At 42.5% G+C, this 14145-nt stretch overlaps 1 protein-coding gene across 4 annotated transcripts in view; it reads left to right on the forward strand.

Moving 5' to 3' along the window:
• Nucleotides 1–14145, forward strand: part of TNRC6A (trinucleotide repeat containing adaptor 6A) — a 221969-nt gene that overhangs the window by 117591 nt on the left and 90233 nt on the right. Inside the window, exons 1-2 of one of the 4 annotated variants that reach the window (XM_032242976.1) lie at nucleotides 3104–4464; nucleotides 4877–4924. The exons of 2 other annotated variants lie outside the window; for them this stretch is intronic. In XM_032242976.1, coding sequence (XP_032098867.1) covers nucleotides 4460–4464; nucleotides 4877–4924 — 53 coding nt within the window. In that variant the 5' untranslated portion in view covers nucleotides 3104–4459. Of the gene's footprint in view, nucleotides 1–3103; nucleotides 4465–4876; nucleotides 4925–14145 lie in introns of those variants that run through there. One more of the 4 variants, XM_032242978.1, reaches the window with a different exon arrangement.

Below are 14145 nucleotides of genomic sequence, written 5' to 3' on the forward strand. Positions count from 1 at the left end.
GGTGAGCCAAGATCGCGCCATTGCACTCCAGCCTGGGTAACAAGAGTGAAACTCTGTCTCAAAAAAAAAAAAAAAAAAAGAAAAAAAAATCTGCTGGGCATGGTGGTTCATGCCTGTAATCCCAGCACTTTGGGAGGCTGAGGCAGGTGGATCACTTGAGGTCAGCAGTTTGAGACCAGCCTGGCCAACATGGTGAAATCCTGTCTCTACTAAAAATACAAAAATTACCCAGGTATGGCGGCACACGCCTGTAATCCTAGCTACTGAAGAGGTTGAGGCACAAGAATCACTTGAATCCAGGAGGCACAGTTGGAGTGAGTCGAGATCATGCCACTGCACTCCAGCCTGGATGACAGAGCAAGACTTCGTCTGAAAAAAAAAAAAATCTGCCTTGCTAGACTTAATCCACCATAGTAGTTCCTCACAAGAACCAGAGAAGCCAGTAGTACTAGCACAGTGCCTGGCACATAGTAGGCGCTCTATAAATATTATGTGAGTGAATTGTCATTTTGGCATTCAGGGGTACACAGGTGAGACAAGTGTTAAGGTTTAAATTTGAGAGTCATCTGTATTTAGAGAGTACTTACATACAAGAGAATAGATGAGATTACCCATCCTAAAGAGAAAGCAGAGAATGGGGAAGGACACAAGTCTGGAGAAAGCCTTGGGAGTGGGGGGGATCTCCAACACTTATTTGATATAAAGCAGAAGATGCTGGCAAAAGATACCTCCCCCCAAAAAATGGCTAGAAAGGTTAAAAGAACTACAGAAGAATATACTGTCAAGATGGCCTAGCAAAGACATTCTCTTTAGGAGGGAATTGTGGCATATTTAGCTAAGAAGTAAATCAAGATGAGGACAGACCTGTTCCCATTGAGTTTGGCACCTTCAAAGTCATTTGAGACCTTCATAAGAGCAGTTTTGGAGGTGGGATGGGGAAATCAGGTTAAAGAGAGCTGCGAGAAGGAGGAGAGCCAGTGGAAGGCTCTTGTGTCAAACACTTTCCCAAGAAAGCACTGCTGGGAACAAGAGCAGGAAAATGGAGCTAGAGAGGAATGAGGCATCAAGAGAGTTTTGGGTTTTTTGCTTTTTAATGAGAGTTACTAGAGTTTGTATGGTGTTGGGGAACATTCAGTAGAGAGAATGATTATTTAGTAAAAAGAAAAGATAGTAACAGGAGAAGATCCCTTAGTGGGTCCCACATAAGGAATCAGTGCTGATCTTATGATGTCATTCTTCTTTGATGAATGCACCAAGTTTAAGTTAAAAGTGACCAGCATGATCTCATATAGAACTCTCTATTGCTGCCCATGAAGGCTCAGGTGGGATGTCCAACCACTGTTGACAAACCTTCAAGAAATCATGTTTGTTTTTTTTTTTCCAAGTTGGAGTTTCACTCTTGTTGCCCAGGCTGGAGTGCAACGGTACGATCTTGGCTAACTGCAATCTTTGCCCCTGGGTTCAAGCGATTCTCCTGCCTCAGTCTCCAGAGTAGCTGGGATTACAGGCATGCACCACTATGCCTGGCTAATTTTGTATTTTTAGTTGAGACTGGGTTTCACCATGTTGGTCAGGCTGGTCTCAAACTCCTGACCTCAGATGATCCACCCACCTCAGCCTCCCAAAGTGCTGGGATTACAGGCGTCAGTCCCCGCGCCTGGCCTACCATGCCTGATCCACCATACCCAGCCAAGAAATCACATCTTATTAGCTTGTCTGCTGCTGGAAATTAGTTCCAGGCTTTCTCAACCTTGGTACTGTAGGCATTTTGGTTTAGATATTCCAGGGTTGTAGGGGACTATCCTATGCATCATAGAATATTTAGCAGAATCCGTGGCCTGGAGCTATTAGATACCTATCAGTAGCATCCAGTGTGACAATCAAGAAGTTCATTGCTAAATGTCTGCAGGGGTAGAGATGGGGGCAAACCTGTCCCAATTAAGAATCACTAAGGGCTGGGGGCGGGGGGGTGGCTCATGCCTGTAATCCCAGCACTTTAGAAGGCTGAGGCAGGTGGATCAGCTGAGGTCAAGAATTTGAGCCCAGCCTGACCAACATGGAGAAACCCATCTCTACTAAAAATACAAAAATTAGCTGGCCATGGTGGCACATGCCTGTAATCCCAGCTACTTGGGAGGCTAAGGCAGGAGAATCGCTTGAACTCAGGAGGGGGAGGCTGTGGTGAGCTAAGATGGTGCCATTGCACTCCAGCCTGGGCAGTAAGAGCAAAACTGCATCTCAAAAAAAAAAAGAAAAAAAAAAAAAAGAATCACTGAGTTATTAAAATTAAAAAAATCTAATAAGAAAATCAGCTAATCTTAACAGCTGTGCAAATGTTGACATATATTACTGTTTTCATTGCCTTATGCTGTTGTGAAAAATTATTCATAAACCTGGTATGAAAGCATATTGTGCCATACGTATATGTTCATATTTTTAAACTCCTAACAAAATACTGTAGTAACTTTTTAAACATTTTAAGTAGAAAGGATTATGAAAGGAAAACAAATATGTGTATAGGGGAATGGATCTCAGGGATGATAGCAGGAAAAGGAAAATCACTAGCATTTATTTGGTGTCAACTACGTTTTACATTTTGTAGACCTGATTTTTTTCAAAAAGTGTTTTTTATATGCTCATTGTAAAGAAAAAAACAGATACACTAAAAGAAGAAAATTTAAAAAAGTCATCACCAGTTAACATTTTGATGCATTTCATCACTTTCCGTGCATTCATTCATTAGCTTAGGGTCTTGGAGAGGATAGGAACCCAACACGTCTAGGGAAATTTTGTTTTTAATGGGAGAGATTCGAGCATGTTTTCAAGCCAGTTAAGGCCAGGTGCGATGGCTCACGTCCGTCATCCCAGCACATTGGGAGGTCTAGGCTGGCGGATCACCTGAGGTCAGGAATTCAAGACCAGCCTGCCCAACATGGCGAAACCCTGTCTTTACTAAGCAAAAATTAGCCGGGCGCACTGGTGCGCGCCTGTAATCCCAGCTACTCGGGAGGCTGACGCAGGAGAACTGCTTGAACCCAGAAGGCGGAGGTTGCGGTAAGCAGAAATCGCGCAGACTCTGCCTCAAAAAATAGATTAATTAATAAAAAAAAAAAAAAAAAAAAAAAAAGCCAGTTGAAAGACCTAGGTTAGAAAAGGGAGAATGGGATGATCCACAGAGTGAGGGTTCTGAAAAAGTAAAGGTTATAGATTTTAAGCACAGAGGAGGAATTATCTTTAAATTAGAAGAAAAAGCATGAGAGATTGGAAAGAACACATTCAAGTGAATATGTGTCTTACTGTATCTACATGTATGTATATTGTTGTACCTACCTGCAGATAGGTATATATCTTATTGCATCTACATGAAGGCATACTTTTAATGTACACATATGCATCTGTGTCTACATATATACGTATCTTAGTGTATCTACATGTATGAACTGTAGTGTATCTACATGTGTGAGCTACTTTAGAACCTGCTTTTTCACTTATTTTATTGCAGTCATTTTCCCCATACCGGGGTTATTCCTCCACAGCATTTTTACAGTGTCCTAATACATGCCAGTATCTGTTTTTGAAGCCATCTAGTAACGCTGGACATTTTGGCCGTTTACAATTTTTCACTTTCGTCAATGCCACAGCTTAGTATCTCGATGGTGAAATATTTGCAGATACCCAAAATTATTTCCTGAGCAGAAAATACGTGCAAGCGGAACTGCTGAGTCAAAGGGTCTTCAAAAGTCGCTGGATAAAAATCGCTTTTAAGCCTCACAACTCACCTCAGGTATACATTCTTTACCTGAGGAGGAACTGAGAAGCAGAGAGGTTAAATAACTGGCCCAAGGTCATAAATAATTAGAAGTGGCCAAATTCAAAAGCCGCGCGGGCTCATCAGGCTGCGGCTGGGGTAGAATTTGCGTTTTAGGGAATTTTTTTTTTTTTTTTTTGGCGTGTATCAGTGGGGGAGGGGCCGGGCGGCGGGTAGGAAACTTGTGTCGCAGCAAAGAAGGAGAAGGAGGGGAGTTCCTCCCCTCCTCTTCGGTCAGACCGGAGCCGGTTGCACCGAAAAAGATTGGCTCGGGGCTCCGCAGGCCCCGCAGCCACTCCGCGGGGCGCCTCGGAGGCTGTGACCTCCAGGGAAGTCCGGCCGGGTGCAGCGTGCCACGCCGGGGCGGTTGCCAAGGACCTGCCGGGTCTGTGGGTGCAGTTGCTAGGGCCTCCATCTTGGGGGCTAGTGGCCGCGGCGCCCCCGGAAGGGGTTGCCGAGTGGGGCATTCACTTCCGGTCTGGGGCCTGCGGCGGCGGCGGTGTCGGCGGCGGCGGCGGCGGCGGCGGCAGCGGGTCGGTGTAGAAAATGGCGCTGGTGCGGCGGCTCGGGCCTCTCCCCGCGGCGCTGCGGAGGGCTTGAGGCTCGCGAGCCTCCTTCGCCGCGCCCTACTTGCTCGTGCACTTTACACACATGAGGTGAGCGGAACGGGAGCCTCCCTCCGGGCGGGAGGAGCCGCGGGCGCTGCCGCAGGGCCCGCAATCGCGGCGGCGGCGGCGGCGGAGGCGACGGCGGAGGCACCGAGCGTCCCCGAGACCTCGGGCCTCGGCGAGAGGGCGCGCGCTGCGCTGCTGAGGAGACCGGTCGGGCGGCCCGGGGGAGCCTCGCTGCGCCGCGGGGGCCCGGCCGGGGTTGCGCCTCGCCCGCGCCAGGGGACCGCAGTCCGGGCTGCAGCCCCGCAGCTTTGTGAGTCCCCCTCCCTCCGCGTCTCCTCCCCTCCCCCATCCGGCCCTGGCGCGAGCCTTTGCCGCAGCAGCTCCGTTTTCACGCGCATCTCGTTTTTGTGTGTGTGTGTTTTTGTTTTGTTTTTGTTTTTGTTTTTTGTTTCAGAGAATTGGAAGCTAAAGCTACCAAAGACGTAGAAAGAAATCTTAGCAGGTAAGATGGGCGAGCTTTCCATCTCCCGCCCCATTATAATCGTGTATTTCTACTCCGATTCGCCCTTTTTGGGTTGAGAAGTTCCCCCGTGACATTTTCTTCCGCACGCAGAGAGCAGGCATTCGGGAGAAGCGGCCTGGGGGAATACTGGAGGGATTGCGGGGAGATGCGTAATTACGCGTGTGTTTCTTTCTTTAAAAAAAAAAAAAAAGCGCAAAGCAATTCTTGTAAACTTAGTTAAAGCATTCTCACCCTTTTAGAATTTAATTAGGGGACTTGTGCATTAATTACTATTGTAAATGGTTGCAGGCATTGTGTGACTCATGATTGAGGCGGCCCTTATGGCGGGCTGTCAAACTGTTTTGGCTTCCCCGTTATTACTTTGTAGCTCAAATTGTTGCCTTTATAAAAAGATACTATGTGTTCGCATTTTCCCCCCCAACACTGTAGTCGGGCGGATTCTGTTGCATTGGAAACATTTTGCCCTTGAACTTTACCAAGCATACGCTGCGTTTTGTTTTCCTTTGAAACTCCATTTCTGTCCGTGTTCGGTGTGTGCTCTTTTTATCAGCTGGTAAAATAATTAAAAATCTGTTCTCCAGAAGAGGTTGTCTTTTTTGTTGGGCCCTACTGCTTTTGCATCAACGCGAAGGGAGGGTTTTTGTTTTTTGCTTTTTTAAACGCTGTCTTTATGGAATGGAAATATTTAGCTTCACTGAGCTGTAATTGGTTAAGCATCAGGGAATTTTACTGTATTTAACTCCTTTTCACATTCATTTTCTTTCCTACCTTTTTTTCCTTTCTTATTCACCTTTTTCTTTTGCATCATACTGGGACACTCAGAGAAACTTAGCCAGTTAACCAGATCCATGAATAGCTTTTTTTTTCTTCTTTTTTATTTCACTTGTTGAGAATAAAATAAAATTTCTTCTATCTCAGGTTTTAGTGTAGTTTGCTCTTGATGCTTGCAGGCTTTAGATTTATGTTGGGGTTTTTGACACTCACATTTCAAATTGTCTGTATATTTTACACCGTGTATAGTTGTTCCAAATTGCTGGCCTATTGAGTTTTATAAGATACTAATCCGTTCAGTTGATTGTTAAAGAATATGTTCAGATGATGAAGGATAGGAATCATTGGTTTACCCAGTAAGGGATTCTCTGTTACTCAAAATAATTATGAGATCATTTAAGGGGAATTAAGTCTGACATCACTGACTATTTGTGGTATATTTACATAAATTTTGTTGTCAAAATCTTGTAAGGAAATGTTAAGATTTGGAACCATTAAAGAAAACAGATTGAGCCATTAAGGTGTAATATAAGCAGAACAGAGCTTAGAAGTCTATTTCTCCTTCCATTTTTGTTTTGTCAGGTAACTATACCAGTGTAATTCCTGTGAAGGTGCTCTTGTGCTTAATTAAAAATTGTCTGTACCACAGATGTAATTTTAATATTAGGTAGAACTTGAGTCTCTGGGTTGGCTATTTATCAGAGTTGGAATTACAGCTCTGCTACTTGCAATATGACCTTGACTCTTGGCAAGTCATTTAGCCTCTCTCTGTCCAATCTATAAAACGAAAGGCTTGGGCCAGCCAGTTGCTGAGGTCTGTTAAGCCCTTTGGGTTGCATAAAGAGGAGTAGAGTGCTGTCCATGCCCACAGAGGGCATGTACAGTCTAGTAGAAACACTATCATAAGTGTATAAATAACAGTAATACTAGGTAGATGACGTAGGGATCAAAAGATACCATCCCATTCATGTGCTTGAAGATCTTCAGTTGGTCAGAAGGCATGAAAGGAAAAACAAATATCAAAGAGATTGTAAGGCAGTATGTACTAAGGATCCAATGAAGGGGGGCGACATTTCTTGCAGGTTAAAAGTATTCTGAGGAAGGAGGGATGTGATGGGCAAATGCTTCCTTTAACTACGTCCCTAGCTCTGTGTTTCCTTTTTCTCACACAAAAAAAGAATGTTATCTGTCTTTACCCATTAGTGCTCTCCCCAGGAAATTAAGGCATTATATACATTGAGTAACCATTTTTTGTGCATTTTCGATATTTCAAATGCAGGACTGGGCATTAGGCCAGGGAAGACTGTAAGTGGTTAAATTTATTGATTGCTTACTATGTGTGTGGCATACTTTTCCAAAGATTTTACGGGGACTCACCTGATCCTTGAAAAACCCTGTGAGGTAGGTAACTATATCATTATCTCTGTTTTACAGATGAAGAATTTGAGGTATAAAGAAGTTAAGTACCTTGCAGGAGATCCTATCCCTGGTAATTGGAGGAACTTTCAGGATTTGAACTTGAAAAATCTGAAAATTTCTTTTGGTAGGCAGAACCCACAGATGTATACAATACTTCTAGATCCCTTTTTCAATCTGAGCACTTGACATTTTGGACCAGATGATACTTTATGATTGTGAGGGTTGTTCTGTGCATCACAGGATGTTCAGCATCTGCAGCAGCACTCCCTGCCCAGTTGTGACAATCAAAAATGCTTCCAGATATTGCTAAATGACCCTGGAAGTGGCGCAAAATCGACCCTGAGAACCACTACTCTAGATCTTCATTAGGAATTGTAATGGGAAACCCCCAAATTTTTAGATGTTGAATTAATTTAAACATCTTTTGGCCAAGTGCTGTGGCTCGCACCTGTAATCCCAGCACTATGGGGCTGAGGCAGTGGGAGGTGGATCGCTTGAGGTCAAGAGTTCGAGACCAGCCTGGCCAACATAGTGAAACCCCATTTCTGCTAAAAATAGAAAAATTAGCTGTGCATGCTGGTGTGCAACTGTAATCCTGGCTACCCCTGAGACTTGGGCAGGAGAATTACTTGAACCTGGAAGGCAGAGAGCTGAGATCATGCCACTGCACTCCAGCCTAGTCGACAGAGTGAAACTCCCTCTCAAAAAATAAATAAAATCTTTTAATAACATGGAAGCCCAAACCCTACTATGTAGGTCCTCAATTTGGAACCCTGGTTTCTGAATGTCAAAGATGTGTTGCCATTCTCCTTTTCCTCTGCTAAGATGCAGATCCTTAAGATACTGTGTCTGGAGCCAGTGCCAGTTAAACATTGGCACAAGTAATAAATTTAGTATACTGTCATAGGTAAACTTTTTTTGTTTTTTTGTTTTGTGTTGTTTGAGATGGAGTCTCCCTCTGTTACTCAGGCTAGAGTGCAGTGGCGCAGTCTTGGCCCACTGCAGTCTCTGCTTCCCAGATTTCGTCGATTCTCCTCCCTCCTACTCAGTGCGCCTTTAGCCCGCCTACCTGCCTTAGCCTCCCAGGTTGGCGGGACTACAGGCGCATGCCATCACGCCAGGCTAATTTTTGTAGTTTTAGCAGATTTAGGGTTTCACCATGTTGGCCAGGCTGGTCTCGAACTCCTGACCTCAGGTGATCCGCCCTCCCCAGCCTCCTAAAGTGCTGGGATTAGAGGCATGAGCCACTGTGCGTGGCCAGGTAAACTGTCTTTTAAAATTCACAGCTGGCCATTAAAGTTGTCACATAATGTTAGTATCAACGGGAGCCATAATGTCTAGGTGAATGTGATTACCATTGGAACTGAACTTTGAAGAATGGAATCAGTTTTGAAAGGCAGAGAAAAGGGCATTATAAGAACAACAGCAGAAGTAAAGACACAAAATCCAGAAAGTACAGGAGATTATGATACTGTAGTGGATAGTTCAGGTTGTATAAAGAATTTGTAGCAAACTGGTTGAGGTCAGATGCAGAGGTTCTTAAATGTCAGGTTGAGGAACTTGTGCATAAATTTTTAGGTACGGGGAGCTACTACATGCTTTTGGTTGGGTACTGATTTGATAGAATCATATTCTGGTCTGGGATTAGTAATCAGCTGAATTTATGGGAGAAAACTAGCGATCTAGGCAAGAGGCGATGGAGGCTTAAAGTAGTGGCAGAAAGAGGTGAGTGAAGCTGGACCCAGTGGCTCACGCCTGTAATCCCAGCACTTTGGGAGGCTGAGGCAGGAGGATTGAGCCCAGGAGCTTTGACACCAGCCTGGGTAACATGATGACAAGACCCTGCCTCTACCAAAAAAAAAAAAAAATAGCTGGGTGTGGTGGTGCACCTGTAGTCCCAGCTGCTTGGGAGATGGAGGAGGGAGGTTTGCCTGAGCCCAGGAGGATGAGGCTGCAGTGAGCTGAGTTTCTGCCACTATATTCCAGCCTGGGCAACAGAGGAAAAGCCTGTCTCAAAATAATAATTTAAAAAAAAAGTGTATAAGATACTGAGGAAGTAAGAATCTGGGATTTGACAGCTGATTAGATGTCATGGGAGTCAAAAAATGCATAGGGATCTTCATCTTGGGTGAAGGAGAGTTTGACCCAACCTTTGAACAGAAGTCAGAAGAAATAGTTTGGGGAGAGGAGATGCTAAGTTACATTTTCCAATTAAAAAAAAGTCTCAGTACTGTTCTAGACCAGTAGAACTCAACTCATCTAGTTTGAAAAAATATTTTGGAAGCCAGCGTCATAGAATCATTGAATATTTAGAGCTGGACTCTGACCTTACATAGGGATCATCCAGTATCCTGACTTCTTCATTTTTCAAGAGAGAAAGCTGTGGTTGAAATAACATTCAGTAACTTATGCAAGTTTATATTCTCTATCAAGTGACAGAGCTGGGATTTAAACAGGCCTTTTGACTCTAACTTTAGTATTCTTCCCATTGTGCAATATTTTATTTATTTTTAAATGTTTTTTTGAGGTGGAGTCTTACTCTTGTCACCCAGGTTGGAGTGCGGTGGCACGATCTCGGCTCACTGCAACCTCTGCCTGCTAGATTCAAGCAATTCACCTGCCTCAGCCTCTTGAGTAGCTGGGACTACAGGCACATGCCAGCATGCCCAGCTAATTTTTATATTTTTAGTGCAGACGGGGTTTCACTATATTGGCCAGGCTGGTCTCGAACTCCTGACCTTGTGATCCACCCTCCTCGGCCTCCCAAAATACTGGGATTACAGGTGTGGGCCACCGCGCCTAGCAATATTTTATTTTATATTGCACAATAGGTAAAATACAGTTTTGGTTTCTCCTTTCTGAAAGAGTAAGAGCAATTATCTCAATATGTTATGTTCGTTCTAGTGATGACTTTACTATCATATACTAAATGTGGATCATTTGCGGTCAGGAGTTCAAGGCAAGCTTGGCCAACACGGAGAGACCCTGTCTCTACTAAAGATAGCAAAAATTAGTCCAGTTGGTGGTGCACACCTATAATCCCATTTACTTGGGAGGCTGAGGCGGGAGAATCTGAACCTGGGAGGTGGAAATTGCAGTGAGCTGAGATGACACCACTAAGCACCAGCCTAGACAACAGAGTGAAACTCCATCTCTAAGAAAGAGAGAGGGAAAGGAAGGGAAACGAAAAGAAAGGAAAGGAAAGGAAAGGAAATGAGTAGGACCGAGGGAGTACAACCTCAGGGCATTAGAGCTGAGTGGCTAAGGTGGATCCCACTCATGCACTTTATCAACCTTTGTCTGAAAAAAAAAGTCATCTGATTTTTGTTTAGCTCTTTTGCTTTGCTGTGATAAATGGCCTGCAGGCCAGCACGTTCATATGGCTATAAGTTGGTGCAGAAGTAATTGTGGGTTTTGGCCATTTTAATGCACCAACCCAATATGTTTTTTTCTAGCTTTATTTAGCAACTAGGTGGTAAATCATTCGATAAAATAAATTAATCACAAACTGTAAGCTTAATTTAAAAATGTGTAACAACCCTCTGTGGAAATTTTGAATATAAACATAAAAAGAATATCATTCTGTAAGCTCTTTTAATTTCTGGCATCTGAAATGTCTGAAAGTATGAATTGCAAAACATCTTTGCAATTTTAATGACAACCGTATAAGTATTGCCCATGATTGGAAAGACTAAAATGGTATGCGTTACATGTATTCTCTTCAGACTGACGCATGATACGTCTCTCACTCAAACAGAAATCCCTGTCTCATTTTAAAATTTTAAAAAGTTGGCTGGACATGGTGGCTCACACCTGTAATCCCAGCACTTTGGGAGGCCAAGGAGGGGCAAATCACTGGAGGTGAGGAGTTCGACACCAGCCTGACCAAAATGGTGAAACCCATCTTTACTAAAAATACAATAATTAGCCAGGTGTGGTGGCACACGCCTGTAATCCCAGCTACTTGAGAAGCTGAGCCAGGAGAATTGCTTGAACCTGAGAGGCAGGAGTTGGAGTGAGCCGAGATTGTGCCACTGCACTCCAGCCTGGGCCACAAAAGCAAACCTCCATCTCAAATTAATTAATTAATTAATTTATTTATTTTTAAAAAATCATTCTAACCTTAAGTAAAATCGAAAAAATGTTGCAATGAATACCTGTATCTCTTTATCTGGTTTTAGTGATTATTGGTATTTTGCCATATTTGTTCTATCCTGACATTGCACACCAAAATATGGCAGTAGATACCTCACAGAATAAGGGCATTCCACTTAACCGCAATCAAATGATCACCCACAGGAAGTTTAACTTTACAATACTGTCTTGCCCCTATTCAGATTTTCCCAATTGTCTTCATAGTTTTTTAAGGCTATGTTTGTTCTTTCACTCAATCCCTGCTTCCAGGGTTGCATTTAGTTTTCTGAAGTTTCTCTCAGATTAGGAGCATTTTCCTGCCCTTTTCTGCCTCTCTTGTAACAATGACATTTTAAAATAGTCCAGACTAGTTGTTTTTGCAGACTGTAATTTGCACTTTTTTGGGTTGTGTCTGTATGATTAGGTTCAGGTTGACCCTTTTTGGCAGGAATATCCCATAGGTGATGATATGTTTGTCTTTGGTATTCCCTCCCCACAGCATTTTGAAGTGAATTAACCAAAAATTACCCAATACTCTTCTACACTGACTTGGTGTTTCTTTCATTTTAGGAAATGCCAAACAATTGGTTTGAACTGGGATGTAATTTTAAATATTTGAGGTTACAGTAATTACAGGCCTTTGTATTTAAATCGATTGGTCATAATGATTACTGCTTTTATGAAGATCGATGCTGAAGGTAGCATCCTTACTGTGGCACATAAAAGTTGCTTGTTTTCAGCGTTGACCAGTGATGAACTGATAAACCCTGGTAGGAAAATGAAACATTGGGGCTGGGCTCGAAATACGCTTTCTTAAAAGAATGCCCCATTGAAATTACAGTGGCACGGTGCCACCAAACCAAGGATTCTCATCCCGATTCCACAGAGGGATCACAGGTGTTATGAAGTAGTTTGCATAAATTGAATGTATGCTAAAATACACACACCCCCACACAGATATAGTCCGTAATGTTCATTAGATCTCAAAGGGTCATTGCTCCTCAAAGATAAGAAATTGCTTCTTTATGAGGAGGTTGTCAGAGGAGCTGAATAGTATCAAGAAGAGGAAGATTTTTGAGATTCAAAAGAAAGTAATATTCGACTAAGGCTTAGTTTCTTTCAATCTTAAAAAAAAAGCCACCCATGAAAATAAATATAGTTTAAATTTCCTATTTAAGATGTCTTATTTTAAAAATGATTTGCATACTCTGTGTGTTTGAGTTGGCTATGAAGCAGAAATCCTAGCATTTCCACTCTTGTAACTAGGGAAAAGCATTTTGAATTTTTAGCAGTAGTATATTATGTGATGATGACTCAGCTGACTTCCTGTTTCAAGTGGAATATTCAAAACAGATTGAAACCTGGTTGAGGAATTTTATACTTTGAACCTTACAAGATATTTTCTGCAAACAGTGACTGACTGAATTTTTTATAATAACAAACAAGATTAAACCAACTCAGGTGTTTTGCCATGCTTAGTGGTTTTCACTGGGAGCACTTATTGAGCAGTTTGCTGCAATAATATTGAATATTTTTAGAGTTATGACGTCTTTGTTTTGTTGATCTTGGTCCCTTCTTTCTCCTGTGCTTTTGAAGTTTCCCTACATGTGTGCACAATCAGGAGGAAATGGTACTTAAGAATGTGCTGATTTTAAATGTCCTTTTAAATATCATTTACTTCTTGATAATTGACTATATAAATAATGTCAGAGAAATATGATATACGTGTAATTCCACTTGTGAATCCTTTTGCAGTGTGAGGCATATAGTGAAAAAGATAAGGGCATAAAATGTGCATTCTCTATACTGCTGCAGGTTAATCATCTTCAAGCCACGTTTCTGAGGCCTGTCAGTCACTATTTCTTAGAAACCTTTGTTGGCTCATCTCCAGTGACTCTGGAATTAAAGCCCAGACGTCTGTTTTTTGTTCAACTTATTGATTTAGCACTGTCCCTTCCACCTTTTGCCCTGTTCCCAACTCTTCTTCTCTGAATATACCCTTCAGTTTCTCTCTCAATTTTTAAACAACAGCTTTATTGAGATAAAATTCCCATGATAAAATTCACCCTTTTAAAGTTCACAAAGTGTATGATTTAATGGTTTTTAGTATATTCACAGAGTTGTGCAGTCATCATCACCATCTAATTCTAGAATTTTCACCCCCTCACCCAAAACCCCATAGCAGGCACTCCCCATTTGTCTCTTCCTTCCAGACTCTGGTAACCACTAATCCACTTTCTATTATAACTGTATGGACTTGCCTATTTCATGTAAGTGGAATCATACTAAAGGATTCTTTTGTACCTGACTTGTCTCATTTAGTGTAATGTTTTCAAGGTTCTTCCATCACATGCATATATCAGTACTTTATTTCTTTTTATGGGCAGATAAATTTCATTGTATGGCTATTGCTTATTTTGTTTGTCCGTCAGTTGATGGGCATTTGGACTGTTTTTACTTTGGGGCTATTATGAATAATATTGCTGTGAACATTCATGTACAAATATTTGTTTAGACATGTATTTTCAGTTCTACTTAGGAATGGGATTGCTGGGTCATATGGTAACTCTTTTTAACTTTTTGTTTGTGCTTCATTTTGTTTTTGAGACAGGGACTCCCCCTGTTGCCCAGGCTGGAGTTCAGTGGCACAGTCACAGCTCACTGCCACCTCCATCTCCCAGACTCAAGCCATCTTCCCACCTCTGCCTCCCAGGTAGTTGGGACAACAGGCATGTACCACCATGCCCAGCTCATTTTTTGAGTATTTTGTAGAGATGGGGTTTCACTGTGTTGATCAGGCTCTATTTAACTTTTTGAGAAGCTGCCAGGCTATTTCCAAAGCAGTTGCGCAGTTTTACATTCTCATCAGCAATGTG

The sequence above is a fragment of the Sapajus apella genome, unplaced genomic scaffold, assembly GCF_009761245.1.
Source record: "Sapajus apella isolate SASKATOON/1434 unplaced genomic scaffold, GSC_monkey_1.0 scaffold51, whole genome shotgun sequence".
NCBI lineage: Eukaryota > Metazoa > Chordata > Mammalia > Primates > Cebidae > Sapajus > Sapajus apella.